Source organism: Loxodonta africana, chromosome 20, assembly GCF_030014295.1.
Source record: "Loxodonta africana isolate mLoxAfr1 chromosome 20, mLoxAfr1.hap2, whole genome shotgun sequence".
Lineage (NCBI taxonomy): Eukaryota > Metazoa > Chordata > Mammalia > Proboscidea > Elephantidae > Loxodonta > Loxodonta africana.
In genome coordinates, this window is record NC_087361.1 from 78,596,597 (window position 1) to 78,617,314 (window position 20,718).

General features: G+C 37.4%; 1 protein-coding gene across 15 annotated transcripts in view; it reads left to right on the top strand.

Moving 5' to 3' along the window:
• The window catches only part of DENND1B (DENN domain containing 1B), a 287,699-nt gene that overhangs the window by 136,139 nt on the left and 130,842 nt on the right, over positions 1-20,718 (top strand). For 11 of the 15 annotated variants that reach the window (XM_064273444.1, XM_064273449.1, XM_064273454.1 and 8 more), the window contains 3 exons: positions 2,469-2,528; positions 5,782-5,835; positions 7,511-7,621. In XM_064273444.1, coding sequence (XP_064129514.1) covers positions 2,469-2,528; positions 5,782-5,835; positions 7,511-7,621 — 225 coding nt within the window. The remainder of the gene's footprint in view (positions 1-2,468; positions 2,529-5,781; positions 5,836-7,510; positions 7,622-20,718) is intronic. The other 4 variants (XM_064273448.1, XM_064273452.1, XM_064273445.1 and 1 more) reach the window with 1 other exon arrangement.

Genomic DNA, 20,718 nt, shown 5'->3' on the forward strand with positions numbered 1-20,718 from the left:
TAAATTTTCTTCTATAATTTTATTTAATAATAATAAAAAAACCCACTGCCATTGAGTTGATTCCGACTCGTAGTGACCCTATAGTATAACTACCCCGTAGAGTTTCCAAGGAGTACCTGGTGGATTCGAGCTGCCGACCTTTTGGTTAGTAGCCCTAGCACTTAACCACTATGCCACCAGGGTTTCCTATTTAATAACAGAATTATCTTATTCCCACTGTCAGCACCCTAGTTCAGGTGCTTAGCACTTCAAGTAGTCTTTAGCCTAGAGCCTCACTTCTTTTTTGAGTCCTTTCTGCAAAGGACTGTCAGATTAATCTTCTTTAAACTTTATAAAATTCCCCACTGAAAACCTTTTGTAGCTCCCCCTTTTCTATAGTATTTGTTCAGACTTTTGGCTGGGCTTTCAGGACCATCTGCTTCTTAGCCACAATGAAACTTTTAATTTTTCTATTTCATTTTTTTCTCCCTGAATTGATTCTCAGTTCTGGGCACACTGTTCGGTTCCGTTTCTTGAGTGAACATCATGCTTCTCGCACACTTTTTTTTTTTTTTTTTACTGAAGTCTTTTAGTTGGATATTCGTCTTTAGTCAAGAACTAGTTCAATTTCTACCTTTATGAAACCTTCTGTTGTCGTAACAGCTTAAATTGTTCTTTCTCTCCGATGATCTCTGTTGCTTTATGTCTGTATCCTCATCTGTTACATACTGCTAAAGTGGAATGTTTAGTAGTCATTTGGAGACTGGGGGCCGGAGAGTTAAGGACACACCCGGAATTTTCAACCCAAATTTGGGAGTTATCTAACTGTAGGAACAATTGAGCTATTTGAAGGTTAGGGTATATAGAGATAGAGCAGAAGGCTTAGATCTAATACTTCGGAATTGCGCACACAGGCGGTATGGAAGAAGAAAGGATAGCCAGGGAAAGAAGTACAGGAGGAGCAGTCAAGGAGAAACTCAGACTTTTAGGTCATGGAAGCCAATATGCAAGGGTTATGGTGAATGGAAATGCAGCATAAAGCCCAAGGAAAAGGGTCAAGGAGAATGAAGAAAAGCCCTGTTTTTTCCAAAAAGAAGTCATTTTTATTTGAAAGAGTTTTATTGTGAATCTAACATTTTGTTAAGCGGTTAAGGAAAGTGCAGGTGCTAAGATAATGGAGGCAGATATTGTAAACTATTAATTAGAAATAAAGATGCGGCCTTTCTTTAAGTTTGAGTGTCATGTTTGGTCAGAAGTATGTAGATATCTCACAAAAATACATCTCAAAAACTAGGGATTGAAACATTTTGCCTTTATTAATAAGAACTATGACTCTAAGAATTCTACGCTTCGTTACCTAAGTTTTCTGTGTGTAGAAAATCAACGTGGTAAAGTAGAAAGAACAGTGAACTAGAAGATTTTGGTTTGAGTCACAGTCACAAAATGTGTGATATTAGGCAAGAAATTTAATCCTTTTTTCATGATCCCTTTTCTGTATTTGAGAAATTAAGTAAGTCAGTTTTTAAGAGAGAATCCCAAAGTTGTTTTGGGAATACAGCAAGTGATGTATGTAGACATAACATGATGAGCTATTGAAATGTTAGTTGTTCATGAACTGAAGTTGCTAAATCTTAGGCAAGAAATATTTTGAGAAGATATTCTAAGCTGTTGCTGAAATAATATTGTTTAAGGAATTCAAGTGGCTATGTTTTATTTTTATGTATGGTAACTCCACAACAAAGCCTTACTTTCTAGGCTTTTGAATCAATAGCCTGTGATAGCTTTCAAACTCATTAAACCTATTCTCAAACTACAGAGTCTTAACTATTGCTAAAATCAGCTGGGTAATAAAACAGTGCCTTATATTGGTGTACAGTACACTTAATAATTTCATCAACAGACTACTAAAAAAAGATGCCCAGTGCTGTGCTGTTAGTGACTCTCAAAATTGGGATTAGAAACACTTGCCTTCAAATACGAGTAGGCTTTTTAGTTTCATGATGGCAGGTTGAATTGAGGATCGTAGTAGTTTTTGTTCCCACACAAATGGATAGAAAATTGTTTTCTTGTAGGATTTCCAGTAGAAAAATGTTGCAAGTCCTAAGAGAGAGACTATTATGATTTTCTTAGAATTTCATATTTCATAAATGCTCTAGCACATGAATTTTTCGAGACTTGACATTATAGCCATTAAGCTCTCATGGAAAAGATTTTATGAAAAGTTAACATCTAACATGTAAAATAGTTCTTATTTTGAAACTGCATTTCAAAATAGTCACAGTATTTTATATTCTTACAGTATGAAAATAGTTTCTTTAGAATTTTTCTAGCATAATATTTAGCAAATCAGCATTTAAGATAACATTTGTGATTCAAGTATTTTCAGTGGATAATGTGGTACATGGGTTTCTTTCAAATACACAGCAAACTGTTGTGTAAGCTTCCCCCATCAAAGTAAAATATTCATTTTTTCTCTCATATACCATAAGAACCAAGAGATATTTATTGCCAGTGAGCAAGTTCTGAAAGAGCAACCCTCCCTAGCACCGGTGAGTGAAAAGGGCATTGACGTCTTAAAAAAAAAAAAAAAAAAATCACTCTTAAATTGGGAAAATAATTACTTCTTTCACTGTCTTTAATATTCACTCCAATCCTTTAGAAAATGGTATTTTAACTCTTCTAAGAAATTTAATCATTGGGCGTTTATTTTCTGTTTATACTATCTTCTAAGTAGTGGTTATGAAATGCAGTGCTGTTAAAAACCCCTCCAAAATAAATATTTAAGTCTATGCATATTCTCTGTTTTCAGTAATATTTATATTGAAGTATATTCTCAGCATGAGATTCCTGTTATATTTTTTGTTTGTCACAAGATCTTAAGAGACTTTATGATTTATCTCATATTGTTCTTCTGCCCTGGAAAAATTATACCTTATGGGTTGTGTTAACCAGCCTTGTCTGACTGATTCAGCTGTGCCCAATATTGGCCAGAATGTTTCTTTTCCAATCTTTCAATATGTCCTTTTGTGATGAAAATATTAAATAATTTGGAGATTAATATGAACAGAAAATAAAGAATTTTTTTGTGATTTAATCGTACTCTGATTCTGGGTGGTAACATTTGGCAACACTGTGGAAAACATGAAGGCATATACAAATATGGATTTCATATAAATATATTTTTTTAACTGTCGTATAGCTTTGAACAGTTGATGTTGTTAGCTGCCATCAGGTCATTTCTGACTCATGCGACTCCATGTGCAACAGAACGAAACACTGCTCGGTCCTGTGCCGTTCTCAAAATTGTTGCTATGTTTGAGCCCTTTGTTGCTGCCACCGTGTCAATCCATCTCATTAAGGATCTTCCTCTTTTTCATTGACCCTCGACTTTACCAAGCTTTGATATCATTCCCCAGAGGTTGTCCTTCCTGATAACATGTCCAAAGTGAGACAAAGTCTCACTATCCATGCTTCCAAGGAGCATTCTGGCTGTACTTCTTCCAAGACAGATTTGTCTGTTCTTCTGGCAATCAATGGTATATTCAGTAATGTTTGCCAACACCATAATTCAAAGGCATCAATTCTTCTTCAGTCTTCCTTTTTCATCGTCCACCTTTTGCATGCACATGAGGTGGTTGAAAATACCATGGCTTGGGTCAGATGTGCAATGATTAAGAGCTTGGCTGCTAACCAAAAAGCTCAGCAATTTGAATTCACCAGCCCCTCCTTGGAAACCCTATGGAGCAGTTCTACTCTGTCCTATAGAGTCTCTTTGAGTCAGAAAGCACTGATGGCAATGGGTTTGGTTTTGTTTGTTTGCTTGGGTCAGGCTGACCTTAGTCCTCAAGGCGACGTCTTTGCTTTAAAACCCTTTAAAGAGTTCTTTTGCAGCAAATTTGCCTAGCGCAATATGTTGTTTGATTACTTGACTCCTTCCATGGGCATGGATGGTGGATCCAAGTAAAATGAAATTCTCTACAACTTCAATCTTTTCTCTGTTTATCATGATGTTGCTTATTGGTCCAGTTGTGAGGATTTTTGTTTTCTTTATGATGAGGCATAACCATACTTTAGTCTTCATCCCTAAGTGCTTCAAGTCCTCTGCACTTTCAGCAAGCAAGGTTGTGTCATCTGCATATCGTAGGTTTTTAATGAATCTGCCTCTAATCCTGATGCTGTGTTCTTCTTCGTATAGTCCAGCTTCTCAGATTATTTGCTCAGCATACAGATTTAATAAGTATTATTAAAGGGTACAACCCTGATGCACACCTTTCTTGATTTTAAACCACACAGTATCCCCTTGTTCTCTTTGAATGACTGCCTCTTGGTCTGTGTGTGGGCTCCTCATGAGCACAGTCAAGTGTTCTGGAATTCCCACTCTTTGAAATGTTATCCATAATTTGTTTTGATCCATACAGTCAAATGCCTTTGAATAGTCAATAAAACACACGCAAACATCTTTCTGGTATTCCCTGCTTTCAGCCAAGACCCACCTGACACCAGCAGTGATATCCCTGGTTCCACGCCCTCTTCTGAACCGGGCTTCAATTTCTGGTACTTCCCTGTCAATGTACTGCTGCAACAGTTTTTGGATTATCTTTCACATAATTTTACTTGGGTGATATTAATAATAATATTGTTTGATAATTTCCACATTCTGATCACTGTTCTTTGGAATTGGAAATGAATATCGATCTCTTCCAGTTGGTTGCCCAGGTAGCTGTCTTCAGAATTTCTTGGCATAGATGAGGGAGCACTTCCAGCATTGCATCCATTTGTTGAAACATTTCAGTTGGTATTCCTTCAATTCCTGGAGCCTTGTTTTTTGCCAGTGCCTTCAGTGCAGCTTTGATTTCTTCCTTTAGTACCATTGGCTCTTGATCATATGCTGCCTCTTGAAGCGGTTGAATGTTGACCAGTTCTTTTTGGTTCAATGACTCTGTGTATTCCATTAGTCTTCTTTTGATGCTTCCTGCATCGTTCAGTTTTTTTGTTGAATAGCTGAAGTGAATAGAAGAAATGATGAAGGTAGAGAACTGAACAGAAGATTTCAAAGCTGGCTCGAGAAGACAAAGTATTATAATGAAATGTGCAAAAACCCGGAATTAGAAAACCAAAAGGGAAGAACACACTTGGCATTTCTCAAGCCAAAGATTTGAAGAAAAGAAATTCAAGCTCCAGTTTGCATTATTGAAGCCTTGACCAATACAGAAGCTAATTATTATTTATTTAGTGGATATATGAAGAGTCATATTTTGGGATGAGTAATTACACTTTTAAGAAATTTAAAAATACTTAAAAATTATGTTTTATGGCTACTTTCTAAACAATGTAGTGGCTGATGTGTAAAAAAGAATTGTCATTACTTTCCATATAAACCCAGGAATCTTAATAGGTTTTGATATATCCTTATGCAAGTGACCCTTAATTTTCCAGTCTAGAAGAACAAAATGTGCTTTATGAATATTTAAAAAAAAAAAAACAAACTTCTCAGTAATGTACTTTTGTGGGGAGGGGTTCTTACTAAATGTTTCCCAGGATGCTCTTCTGAAAACATTACTGTTCAATTTTAAATTTAAATATTTTAACCAACACCTAACTCTTTGTATGAAAAATGTGATGTGAAATCTCATGTAATCTCCTATCTCATTTAAGCTTTTTTCATGTTCAACATATCCTGTTAGCCCATGGCATTTATTTAGTTGATGTATTTTTTATCTTTATCCCAAGTTGTATGTACTATATACTGTGATACCAAATGTTTAATTCTCCTTTTCTTATGTGATTTATTTCTATGATTAGCATTCCTACTTCATTGCCCCTGATGTAACTGGACTCCCAACAATCCCTGAGAGTGTAAGTTTTCTGTTTTCTACTTAATGTGTCCTAGGTCACGTTTTATTTCTTTTGCTCTCGCTCTTTAGGGAAATAGAGTACATTGTGACTATCTGTGTTGATTTTGAGAAATAATGCAGAAAGGGATAACAATGGTGTTATCCTTTTGTTCTTATTTATCTGCTTCTTTACCCCCTTCCTAATTAATATCTGGTTGTAGATAAGGAAAATTATATGAGAGAAACTATTTTTATCATTTGGCATAATGAGGAAGGATCTCATATATTCAATTAGATCCTGAGCTCCCCTGTATCACGTAGAGGAGGTATCTCAGGAAATGGCTTCTGCTGGTGGGGAATGGATATTGGCATTAGAAAATGCTTTCCCATAAGGTAAAAATATATGGTTACTTCAGTGTACTAACCGTAGTATTTTTGATTCTTTGTACGTAAGTGTTCAAATCTTAGATGTCCCATATTTCAGTTTCTGATTTTAACTTAAAATGATAGTATTTTATAAGACTTGAGAGATACTACAAAAATTATAAAAAATTACTGAGTTTTGCATTTCACTTAGAGTGCTAGGTGTAGCCTTGCTAGGAATATTTTCTGTGTTTCAATAGTTGTTAAAAATTGATACTCTGTAGAAGAGTTTACATGGATAATTGGAAATGACAAATATGTTTTCATGCTTTTGGATAGCTGTGTGAAAAGAAAAGGAAGTATACTTTTGCTTACTATGTCTTCAGCTTCCCTTGGAAAGTTAGAATGAACCAGTAGAAACAATTTAATCAACAGTAAAGGAAAAACCAACAGAGAAAATACTTCTAAATATACTTATTATTTTCATTAGATTTCTGCTGTTCTTCAAAAAAGTCTTCAAACTTATTGACTGTTGAGATTTCTAGAAGCACATGGCTAATGTAAGGGGATGAACTGAGTCCCAGAAGATGGTTGTGAATTTTCTGATATCAAACTAATACTTTCAGTGCTGTTTTTAAGTGCAGCTGAATCCAGATGACCACTGTGAAAGACCTTGGATTAAGCTGCTCTGAGTGTAGGCCTGAGGTACACACTCAGGACTCTCAGGCCAGTTTATAGGCTTTAAAGGCTTGTACGCTGTACACTGTGGGCCAAGTACCCTGCTGTGTTTCCCTCGCGGCCGACTGACCAGGGAGCCTCTGGTGTGTTTGAACTGTCTGCCCTCTGGTTAGCAGCAGGGCACTTTAACCATTGTGCTGTCAGAGCTCCTTGCCGAGTGAGTGGCAAACGTGGGGGCCGCAGATGCATTCACTGAAGCAGTGGCTCCCAAACCTCAGTGTACAGAGGAGTCTCCAGGAACGCTTGATAAAAGGCAGATTCTTGGAGTCATGTTCCAAAAACTGCACTTGAGCAGATCTAGATTGGAGACCAGAAGATCTACCGCTTTTATAAGTACTTGGAGAGGGAGAGTGAGAAGTATGTAATCCACTGCTTACACTCTGAGAAACATTTTTCTGGAGTAGAGTTATCTCTCCACAGTAATAGAATGCTAAGTGCTTCGTGTGGCAGCAGAGTAGTATTAAATATTATTTTAATGAATACCATTTTCATAATAAAACCTTTTGAACTTGAAGACTTTTTTGTATGGTTATAAAATATTTTTCTTCATAATCTCCCTGAGCTCTAATTTCCACAATTATTTTTCACATGTACAGAGAAATCTTACGGAATATTTTGTTGCCGTGGATGTGAACAATATGCTGGAGCTGTATGCCAGCATGCTGCACGAGAGACGCGTCATCATTACCTCCAGCAAATTAAGCACTGTGAGTACTTCACAGCTCTGCTTTTAAGCCGCGTGTATTGAGCAGTCACAAAAGACCTACAAGCCTGCGCGGTTTGAGAAATGTTCTATGTGTACTTATAAGACAATATCTGCATATTTTTCTGATATGTGGTTTTAATCTGGGTGTTGAAGTACAAAAGTCTGATTTATGGAAGGCCTTCTCAGATGCATTAAGTCAGGTTAATTATTTTTTCTTATCAGGAGATGAGAGTTGTGTGTGTGTGTGTGTGTGTTTTTTTTTTAATCTCTAGAGTTCATTTTAATACCTTCTACCATATAAAGAATTCTTAAGAGCTATTATGAGATCTTTTATTCACTTGTGACTTTTTCCATTGGAGCTACTTGAAAGAAATCAAGGGGCCATGATAATAGCTGCTATCCTAACCTGGTAATAGGTAGATTCATCTTTGTTGCCGAGTCGTGGTTTGGTAGTAGATTCTATAATAGTTCTGATTTGGAGGAGCTCTTCAGACTGATAATAACTTAAATGTCAAAGTAGCATTTTATTAGTTTTTTTCTTTTTTTTAAATCACAGGTTTTATGCCACTCACTAAAATGTTCTTTTGGAAGGTTTCGCTTACTATGGTAAATGCAGTGAGAATAGACGGATTTTTCTCACATTATAGAAAAGCATTCAAAAGTATTTGCTAGATTTCCTCATTTTTTTTTTACCATAAGCATTAAAAATGTGATATTTTTTACTTTTAATTTTTAATACATTCAAATATAGCTTTGATTAATCTGTGAGGTATTTTATGAAAAACCATTGTTCAGTATTATGTGAATTTGCTTTTTTACAAAACTAGTTAATTTATTAAAATAAAATCACATTTTTTATACTTTGGTCTTCTTTTAAGTACTGTGGCTGCTAACGAAAAGGTCAGAAGTTCGAATCCACCAGCTGCTCCGTGGAAGCCCTACGGGGCAGTTCTAATCTGTCCTACAGGGTCGCTATGAGTCGGAATCGACTCGACGGCAGTGGGTTTTTTTTAAGTAGATCAAGGTAGAAATAAAAACCTCATCCTATAACATGTATACACACACACACTGTGAAGTGCTTAGAATTAAGCCTGCGAAAGATAAATGTACAATGATCATTAGCTATAGTTTGACATTTTAGGATAGAAGGACCGTTAGAATTTCTCTAGTATATTTTACTGTTTAACAATGAGAAAGCTGTTTTCAGACAGGGTGAATGGCCACCCTAAGGCCAGATAACTTATTGCAGACAGGTAATATGAAACTGGATCTCCTGGTTCCAATTCTAGGGTTATTATATATACCAAAACCAAAAACCAAACCCACTGCCGTCAAGTCAATTGTGACTCATAGCGACCCTATAGGACAGAGTACAACTGCCCCATAGGGTTTCCAAGGAGCACCTGGTGGGTTTGAACTGCCGACCTTTTGGTTAGCAGTCATAGCACTTAACCAATATGCCACTAGGGTTTCCCTATTCTATATAATATGTAAAAAATATATAATTTGGAAATTTTTGAATTACAATGTTGATAGGCCCCGTCTTCAAAAAAAAAAATTGAAAGCATGGTATTTTACATATTGAAAAAATACACTGTCATATGCACTTAAAGTGTGGAGAAATAATGTAATAAATCAGAGAATAAATACTAGTCAGTGACAAAAATAATTATTTTCAGTTTCTTAAATGATGCTGAGAAATTAAGCCTGAAACATTTGGTACTTTTATTTTTCATTTCTGGTATTTTTAATTTACCATTGAGGTAAAAGCGTCTTCCTTGTCTTCCCACTCCTTTTCCTTTTTTAAACATGATTTTTATCAAGATTATAAAGGCTATTTCTATATGGATACTTTCCTCAAGATTAAAAAGTTCGTACAAACTGTCGTGTAGGCCTAGAAACCAAACTCCTAGAAGGATTAATTCATATGAAAATATTTATTAGACCCCTTCTATGTGCCAGGAACTTTGTCAGCACTAAGAATTCAGCAGTAAGCAAAGTCAAGTTCTAATCCTCTTGGAGCTTATACGCAGTTGGGATGAAACAGATAATAAACAAATGAATTAATAAATAACTATTGTATCATATGACAGGAAACTCTGGTGGCATAGTAGTGAAGAGCTCTCTCTGCCGATCAAAAGGTCAGCAGTTTGAATCCACCAGTTGCTCCTTGGAAACCCTATGGGGCAGCTCTACTCTGTCCTATGAGTTGGAATCGACTTGACGGCAATGGGTTTGGTTTTGGAGTTTGTTTATGTCATATGATGATAAGTTCCAAAGGGTAATGAATAAACTGAGTGTGTGTTGTGTGTGTGTGTGTGATAGGAGACAGGGAGCAGGTTTTTATTTATATATGACGGTCGTGGAAAACCTCCGTAATAAGGTGATATTTGAGCAGAGATCTCAAGGAAGTGAATGAGTGAGTTGTGTGAATGAACGCACAAGCTACTCTATTTAGAAAAGTATTAAAAATAAATCAGAATATATGTTTTAAAAAATGTTAGTGTTTCTCTTTGTTATAATTTATATCCTCCTCTCAATGGCTGAGTAAGCTCTTTGTAACTCAGTTTCTTCATGTGCAAAATGGGAGTAATAGTAGTCTTAATCTCATAGGGTTGTTGTGAGGGTTAACGTGTACACACACACACACACTATGAAGTACTTAGAATTATGCCTGCAAAAGATGAATGTACAGTGATTATTAGCTATAATTGTTTTAATTGACTAGATCTATAGTTTCGAGTAGAACTTTATTAACATGCATACCCTTTAGCTTTAACTTTGACTTAAAAAACAAATTGTTACAGTAAAGGCTTGATACTACTCAGGGATGTTTCCTTTCTTTGAGGTCAACTTAATACCAAGTGTTTATGACTGTTAGTGATAACGTAATGGTGATGTCACTTCTAAGTTAACAACTCTGTTTTGGTTCACTCTCTGGGGCAATAGAACTGATAAAAGAAACATGATTAAAGGTCTTTTTCATGATCTCCTTACCCTTCTATGTGGAGGAAACTGATTTACTTGAACCTATCTTTAAAAAAACCCTTAATATAAATTTATCTGCTATAAATTCCATGAATAGTAACACTTAAGGTCAAGGACCAGTAACATAACATAAATTAGAAGTAAGCTGTTTTTAAAAGAGTTTAGTGAAATCTTGAAACTTCCAAGGAAGGAGTAATTAAGGAATAGTTAATGAATTTACTTATTTTTGAGCTTTTTATATTCATATATTATTTTACATATTATAAATACTATAATGTTCTTAGTATTAATGCAAGAAATTGTTTTACCCATTTTTTTCATTTCTTTATATCTGTAGCCTATATTATTGAAAGAATATATATAAGGTGTCATTATGTTTATAAATCTATTGTAACTTAAGAAAATTTTATTTGCCTAGATAATTGACTTTTTGACAATCATAATTTTCCAATAACTATAATAAAATAATTGTCAGCTTGCTGGAAACCCTGGTAGCATAAGTGGTTAAGAGCTATGTCTGCTAACCAAAAGGTTGGCAGTTCGAATCCACCAGGCGCTCCTTGGAAACTCTATGGGGCAGTTCTACTCTGTCCTATAGGGTCGCTATGAGTCGGAATCGACTCTACGGCGGTGGGTTTGGTTTTTGGTTTTTATAGCTTACTTGGTTTTAGTAATGATACATGGGTAGAGAATCAGCTAAACAAAGATCCTATTCTTTAGATGCTGTTGGTTTTAAAATGGTAATTTGTAACCTTTATAGAGATAAACTTTAAAATAAAAAAATTAGTTTTGAGATGGGTAAGCAAAAATACCGAGAATATTGTTGCATTTTGTATTTTAGTGGATTTTTACCCTTTTTTAAAGGGTGGTACTATGTTAGGACCCACTATTATATTTTTGTAGGTTTGATTTGAGTGAATTTGAACATAATCACTTTTGCTTTTATTCTAAAGATTTGTATATTATTAAGCACACATGAAGGTTTTCTGGCAATCCTGAACAAGAACATTGATTTTATGCATGTTGCAGGCAGACCCTAGATGTTTAAGCCCCAAGTGAACCTTGGGTAGACTAGCTGAGTATCATACCAGAATCTCAAGTATTGAAAGCAAAGGAATAAATCATGATTTTACAAGAGTGTATCAGTTGACTTATTGCTGTTTTGTGACCAAAGGTAGGCAAGATTGCTGTTTAAAGCCATGTCATCGGTTCTCAAATCAGTCAGGCATGAAGCCTTGTCATATGCCTCTATAATTGTACCTCACCAGACTTTCTTTAACTAGTCAGCTGGGGCTGTACATTTTGTCTCAAACACCCGCTGGCCAGCATCTGACAGGAGTGTTCTCGTCATCCTGTCAGTAATATGTTAACTAGAGTGTATCTTTGTGGCCTGAAGAAGCAGGTGGAAGAGATGCTTCCCCTAAAAGCAGATGTCTAAACGTTAGCTCCTATTTGTGACCAGTATCTAGTTGGTAAATGTCACTGTCTTCAAGTCTATAAGCACATTAGTTACAGAGATTTGATTGTGTAATGTGTGTTCTTTCTGTATTATTTAGAGCAAGCAATATGCTGTGAGTGCTGGAATTGCATTAATAAACTGTAATTTCTTCCTTTGTTAGAGTTGCCCCCAGGCATTTAAGCATATGCTTTTCTCTCCCTCTCTCATTAATTCCATCAAGGGCATATGCAAAAAGAGATCTTGTGATTCCCAGAAAATTTGCTATTAAAACATAGGTTTTATAGGTTTAGTTTCACTGAAGGAGTGCCCAGAGGATTTTAACCTCTCCATCTGCATTATATATATGTTCTTGTTTTGTCTCGTAATGGTGCCGCCAGTATCAACATTTAATCTGAAGCCTGAAGCACAGAGACTCTTCCGGGGGATTAAGAATTGGACAGTTGGTGGAAGAACAAAAATTACCCAGGTCTACTTCCTAGTTAAGATTACTGAGGTGTATTTTTTTTCTCCTTGTGTTTTCAAAGCTGTGGCAGCAGTGGTGCTTTTAAAACTTGTTATCAAGACCTCTTGGGGAGAGATTGTAGGAACAATTTTTATATTTTTAATTCTTCCCAAAGCCCATAGCAACCAATTATGTCAATGAAACAATAGATAAATAATTCTCCTTACCGGTGTCCCGTTTGGCTTGTATACTGTATTTTTCATTTAGTGATAAGTAAATGTGGCTGGAGTGTGGCAGTGGGATTGCGAAGGTAACGCTGAGTTGGGAAGGGTGTGTGGAGGAGGCTCGTAAGACAGGAAAACTGGAGATACTTTTACCTTCCAGCTCTTGTGGTGCTAAGAGCCCTGTTTTTCATAGAAACAAGCACATCTTTCTGCCTCATGGTTTAGCTCATTTGTCTTCTAAAAGTAGACCATTGACTAAACAAAGCTTTCAGTGCAACACGGTATTATCTGAGGGGTGTATTAGAATGTCATTCCTCTAGGGTTTGTAATCTTTGTTTCTATGTCAACTCTGATCTCTACAAAAAGGGCCTCTGACCATTTCAGCTTACTGTAGTATTTTCTATAAAGAACAACAATTAAATTTTGTGCTGTCAGTTGATTATCAGTGTTAAATATAAGAAAAAATATGCATTATTTCTGTTTCTTTAGTAAAACTACCCCTGAGGGCAGCGTGTTTATTTTCCAGTGTACCTTTTACACACTACAATTTTTTTCATTTTGCAGTTAGGGAAGTTTTTCTCTTTAGATAAACTTCCTTAGGTTATACGCTGCAATTTAACCCATTGTGGATGCCATCACTGAACATTTCTAAAATGGAATTCGTTATCTTTCCCCCATAATCCCACCCAAGTCCTGTAGATTGTACCTCCTTAATCATTCTGTAACCCCTCTTCTGCATTCTAACTGTACATTGTCTTAGTTCAGTCTATTATCACTTCCCATAAATATTTTTAAGGCCTTGGTGGTTCAGTGGTAGAATTCTCACCTTCCGTATGGGAGATCCAGGTTCAGCTCCCAGCCGGTGCACCTCATGTGCAACTACCGCCCATCTGGAGGTTTGCATGTTGCTGTGATACTGAACAGATTTCAGCGAAGCTTTCAAACTAACACAAACTAGGAAGAAAGGCCTTATGATCTGCTTTTGAAAATCAGTCATTGAAAATCCTATGTATAACAACAGCCCAATCTGCAACCAACATGGTGATGACATAGGACCAGGCAGCATTTCATTCCATTGTGCATGGGGTTGTCTTGCGTTGGGGGCTAACTCAATGGAAGCTAACAAAAACAATGACAACAAGGTGCCAACTTAAGGAACAGATGTAGTTTAGAAGAGCCATCTCTAAAATTGATTTACTGATACACAGCTTCTCAGTCACCTACACTATGAAATTCATTGTCAAGTGTATTCTTATGCATTAAATTATATAAATACATATGTTGTTGTTGTTAGGTGCTGTTGAGTTGGTTTTGACTCATACCAATCCTATAGCAGAACAAAACACTGCCCAGTGCTGGGTCATCCTCACAATCGTTGTTATGCTTGAGCCCATTATTGCAGCCACTGTGCCAGTCCATCCCATTGAAGGTCTTCCTCTTTTTCGCTGACCCTCTACTTTACCAAGCATGATGTCCTCCTCCAGGGACTGCCCCCTCCTGATAACACGTCCAAAGTTTGTGAGATGTAGTCTCACCATCCATGCTTCTAAGGAGCATTCTGGTTTTACTTCTTCCGAAACAGACTTGTTCGTTCTTCTGGCAGTCCATGGTACATTCAGTAATCTTTGTCACCAGGCGTCAATTCTCCAATCTGTGCTATTCATTGTCCAGCTTTTGCATGCATATGAGGCTATTGACAACACCATGGCTTGGGTCAGGCACACCTTAGTCTTCAAGGTGACACCTTTGCTTTTCAACACTTTAAAGAGGTCTTTTGTAGCAAATTTGTGGAATGCAACGCATCTTTTGATTTCTTTACTGCCACTTCCATGGGCGTGGCTCGAGGATCCAAGTAAAATGAAATCTTTGACAACTTCAGTCTTTTCTCCATTTATCATAATGTTGCTTATTGGTCTAGTTGTGAGGAAATATATTTATTTATATATATGTGTGTATAAATATATTCATATATACGCATGTGTATATTATACACATGCGTATATATGAATATATTTAATCTTTCAAATTGTGAGCATAATGGAGAAATGTTTTTAAAATACATTTTTTAATTACGAAATATGAAGCATTTGTTTGATACTGAAAATGCCAGGGTAGAAACTTGTCTCTTTGACAAGTAGAAATGTATCTCTGGCTTATCTCTTTGATTCTTGACTCTTTATCCATTAATAATGATGATGGTGATGTCTCTTTGACACTTGACTCTATCCATTCAAGATAATGATGATAATGGTTTCTTTTTAAATTCTGAAGTTTTTAAGGTAAAGGCCAGTATCCATGTAACCTTTGCCTAAAAAAAAAAAAAAAGCTTCAGCAGTTTTCTACTAGAGAATTTTTTAAAGCTTATGACAAAATTAGAGAGTTTTTAAAAGCTTATGACAAAATTATAATACCTTGTGAAAATTTATCAATACATCTTGAACTCTTTTAGCTTCGTGAAGCTCTGTTGCTGTATTGACTTTTGTTCAGCCCATACAGGCATTTAAATTGGTATCTTTTGGCCTTCATATAGCCCTAGGTAGAAATTTTATGCCTTTCTCCCTATGAAGAGTGTTCATTTGCTCATTCATTGAATCACCGCTTGTTTATGGGTTTATGGAACGTCTGACTCATGCCAGCCAGTGTTCTAAGGATATGATGGTGAATAAGTCATAGCCTCTGTATCAGTCTGCATCCATTCAGGAGAGAGAAGCCGCACAGTAATTTGAACAAAGAAAGTTTAATATAAAGAATTACAAACTATAACAGAGGATTGAAGTAACAAGCGATTGGCTAAGAAATAAAGAGAATGCTAAAGAATACTGGAAATAGCAGATATAAGAAGCAGTCACTACCCTTAGGGAAGAGCTAGAGCACCAAGGGATAAGCTCTAGACCCTGTTGGAGAGGGCACAGCCCTGGCTCATTGGATGGCAAAGAACTTGCTGGGAACCCGCCCCCTTGGGTGCCTGGAAAAGCTTCTCACAGAGAGGTGCCATGCCTTGGAACTTGCTGTAAAACCATGTGAGCGTCAGAGAAGCTGTTCACAGAGAGGTGCATTGCCAACAACACACTGTCATGAAGCTGCCTAAGGAGGTGCCAGGGGAAGCTGTTCACCAGGGGTGTCTCACTGGAAGCACTTCTCTGAAAAATCAGTTGAGATGGGGATGGTTCCAGGGGAAGCTGCTGGGTACCAGATACTGCTTGCTATTGTACACTGTAGGAGCCTCCTGTGCTATAGGATCCAGGCACTGGAATGGCTGCAAGCATTATAAAAGCCTGAGGTACTCTGCTATAAAACTGCCCAAGATGGGGGTGGACGAGGGGGTGAGGGGATTCCAGGGGAAGATTCTGGCTGTCGTTACTTGCAGGAGCCAAGTGCAGGAGAAGCCACCCATGTCACAGGAGCCTGGTGGCCATTCCTGCTGCAGGATCTGGATCCTGGGGAAACTGCATGTGCTCTAGGAGCCAGGCCCTGGACAAGCCACAGACTTCACAAGAACCTGCCAAATGAGCACGTTGGAACCAGGAAGCAAAACCCTCCCTTCTGGCAATATTTGTTCAGTGCCCTCTCCTGACAAAGCTTAACATCATGCCAGGAAAAGATATCTACCTTATTTTTACACAAATAATGCGTGTGTTATATGTTTTTTTGCCAACTGGGCAGCCACCTTGAGCATTATTTTCCTAAGCATGGTATGCACGTTATATGTGTGGGCACGTCACTTACGTGGGTGCATTATTTATGAAAAAATACGGTAAAGGGCCCATATCCATTTTTCACAGATTAGGTAATGATGGGTGAATGAGGAGTTGAGAGGTAATAAATTGATAATTAGCACAGTCCCCCTCTTTGGATACTCAGCTTCCAGCTGCACCCTTCTGTACACATTTGAGCTCCTGTTCAACAGGAAAGTCAAATCTATGTTTCTACCTGATAAGATAGGTATTCTTTTTACAAATACATTCTCAACCTTTTCACAAAATTAGAGGTACAGTCCCAAGCATCACTGTATCTATCTTTTCAAATTTAATTACAGCCCCACTTAAATTCTGGTACGTAAAGACTACGTTGTAAACTATTAACAACAGGTATAGATATAAAATAAAAATGGAAAGTAGAGAGATGAAAACAAGTGGTTAACACAAAAAAAGTAAACAAAACATATGACAAAAAAAAAAATATGCAAAAGTATTAAACAGCCTTTGTTTCTGTAATTGCCCTCAGTCAGAACCTCAGCTGGTCAGTCTTTACCTGGTATGGTGACCCAAAACTTTATTTCCAAGGGGTCTCAGTCCTCAGTGGTCCTGCCTTTTTATGGTTGCTGTAGTTTACCACCAACATTTACTTACTATTGGACATTGAAGCACCAGGAGGCTCCCCAGCCCTCCTTGCCTCTATTGTGTAGAAGTAACTCAATTTCTCTCTTTGTTAGTCCGGATCACTCACTCTGGCCAGTAGATTAACCTCCTTTTTTAGTCTATTTGTTCAGTGGCATAAGGAGCCCAAGTGGACCAGGTGGCAGTCTCATCTTCTAGTTCAGTAGAATTGTTGTTCCCCTGGTGGAAGCTTTCCTCCTTTGGGGACAAAGATCTACAAACAAGCAGAGCTCAAAATTGCAAGGATGGGAATGAAGACACCCGCAAGTAGTTTGTTAAGTGTAAGAACGAAAGGAGCCACTCCCACCTCTACCCTTTGGTTCCTGGTCCCGTGTGTTCTGACTGTGGGGGGGCATGCACTGCATCCTATGAAACTGGGCCCCACCCTGTCAGGAGGTTGTCTCCCAGCTGACACCATAACTGATGGGGAATGGCTGTGGACTCACTGCTGCACTTCACTTTGCTGTGAGGTGAATTCCTTGATCAGATACAATGCTGTGAAGAATTCCATGCTGATGGAATTCTGAATCCATCAATGGTAATACTGGCAGAAGCATTTTGGGCAGAGAATCCATATCTAGAATATTTATTCCAGTGAGGATGAATCTCTGCCCCCTCATGATGGAAGAGGTCTAATGTAATTAACCTGCCACCAGGTAGCTGGCTGATTGCCATGGGGGGGTATCTCATCAGAGGCGTTCTGCTACAAAATCACCTGAATAGAGTATCTGGGGAAGCTCCTGGATTTACTGGTCACTGTGGACAGCAGGAGACAAGCCTTAGAGAAGCCTTATGCACTGCCGGAACCAGATGCTGGAGAGCTCACCTGCTGCAGGAGCCAGGCCTGGAGAGTCAGGTACCTACAGGACCCTGCCTACCTAGGAGCACACTGGAACCAGGAGGCAAAAATCCTTCCTCCTGTAGTGTATCACCAGTGCCCACTACTGACAAAGTTCTATGTTAGGCTAGCTGACAAAATAAAAATATCTGAAGAGGCTAGAGCCATTTTCACAGATAAATAGAAAAGGCTGAATTTGGAGCTGAGAGGCAACAAATTGATGACTGGTACAGCCTCCATGAAGCTTATATTTTATCGTGATTTACTACAGTGATAAAATAGTGCTATGAAAAGAAAGAGGAAAAGATAGTTAACCACCTGAGAAGATATGAATGACCTTTATTTTCAAGGAAATTTTTGACATTGGTAGGGTTTTCCAAAGACCAGAGTATAAGCGTATTGATTCATTTATTTGTGCATTCATAAGCATTATTATTTGTCAAGTACTGGGAATTTCAAAGTTACTAATTTATGATTCTGCAAAAATGTCAATGAGTCAAGGCCAGTCAATGTGATAAGAATTCTAATATGGGAGAGTTTGGAGGAGAGTCGTAGATTAAAGAGTTGACTTTAGTCTGATACAGATTTCCTGAAAGGAATTTCTGTCATGTCTTGGAAATGTTTGATATGTCACTGTGTGTGTGTGTTTGTGTGAAGAAAGAGAAGGAGAGAGAGAATGAGGTACTTGATATGACCAGTTTTGTTTTGGGAAAGGTAACACAGGTGTCATTATAAAAGAAGAAATGGAGTAGGGAAAAATCTAGCTGGTGAGGCCAGTTAAAAGGTTGTCTGTCATAGCAATAAAAGCAAGAGACGATTAACTCCTGAACTAGGACAGTGACAGTAAGATGGAGGTGAGGTTGGATTTTAGAAATAGTCCAAAGAAAGAGTCCGTTGGATGTAGTAGCTGCTTGAGAATAGGTAAGGGAGAGGGAGGGGTGTAGAATGACACACATAGACAAATCTTGAAGTATTTATTTGGTATCTGCTATATGTTCGAATCCACCAGTCACTTCTTGGAAACCCTGTGGGGCTACCCTGTGCTATAGGGTTGCTATGAGTTGGGATCTACTCAAAGGCAGTGTTTTTTTTTTTTTAATATATATATATATATATATATATATAAAGGATCAGGGCTAGATATCATTTAATATCAGAAGGTTGTAACTTTATATATGTGTGTGTGTGTCTAGGTATATGTGTACATATTTATGTATGGATGCATATATTTATACATCACAAGTATGCTAAATGCATATATATGCATGTTTTATATATATATGTATAAAAGAATGTTATAGTATGAAACCCACTGCCGTCGAGTTGATTCTGACTCATAGTGACCCTATAGGACAGAGTAGAACTGCCTCACAGAGTTTCCAAGGAGCGCCTGGTGGATTCGAACTGCTGACCTCTTGGTTAGCAGCCAGAGCACTTAACCACTACACCACCAGGGTTTCCATGTTATAGTATATACAATTTTAATATTAAAATATATAATGTATATGTGTATCATTCATTCTCATCCAATTATGTGTAATTTAAAGATTATGAGCTATTTAACTCCATTTATAAAGCTTTAGAAATTGCTTCGTGATTGCTTTGCCACTGGTTGCTATAGTGGCTTGCAATTAGTTTTACCTGTTCCTGGTGAGAGATATTTTAAAGTATGGTATTTAAATGTCTCATAGTTAAAGAGTAAGGATTTTATTTATTGGTTATTTGAATATTGTTCCTAAATATGGTGGTAGTATGATTATATTATCTTCTAAAATTAGTGATTTGTGTTCCACTCCTGACTGCTCGATCAGTAAACTGGATGACTTCATATACCACTTGATTTCTCCTACCCTGAAGTTTCTTGTCTGAAAAATGAAGGAATCAAACAAGAATGATCTCTAAGACCCTTTTTAATTCTTAAATTCAGGGATTCTTCTACTGTACTATTTATTTTCTGAATAATTACTTAATTTATGTGATGTATAGTACCCACATGAACATCCTGAAGTACTCCTTGAGAGTCTAGAGTCCGGATGTTTGTGAGGAGAGAAGGTAAGTACATTTGAGGGAGTACCCACATGAACATCCTGAAGTACTCCTTGAGAGTCTAGAGTCCGGATGTTTGTGAGGAGAGAAGGTAAGTACATTTGAGGGATGTTGTAGTATTAGACTCCTGATTTTGGTGGTGAAGTAGATGGGGCCTTCTTTAAGAATAGGAAAACTACTATTGAAGTGACTTTGAGAGTGAGCACAAGAAAGCAATAAATTTAGAGAAACTTCTGCAATGTGACAGCATGGTAAATAGGGAAAGGTCATGTAGGGAAGGAAGTATATTTGCGGGTGTTGGCATTTATGTGTAATGTGGCAGCTACAGAAATCCGAAACCTTGTGTAGACAAGAGGTAAGTATTGCCAGTCATAGTGGTATGTAGAGAGGGACTAGAGTGTAAACTCCTTGAGAGCGTAGATTTTTGTTTGTTTTGTCTGTTATTATATCACCGGTCTCTATGAGTCGGAATCAACTCGATGGCAGTGGTTTTGGTTTTTTTTTTTGGTATATCACTGGTACCAATAATATACCAAAAAAAAAAAAAAAAACCCAAACCCACCGCCAATAAAGTTGCCTAGCACGTGGGTGGGAAACCCTGGTGGCATAGTGGTTAAGTGCTATGGCTGCTAACCAAACGGTCGGCAGTTCGAATCAGCCAGGCGCTCCTTGGAAACTATGGGGCAGTTCTACTCTGTCTTCTAGGGTCGCTATGAGTCGGAATT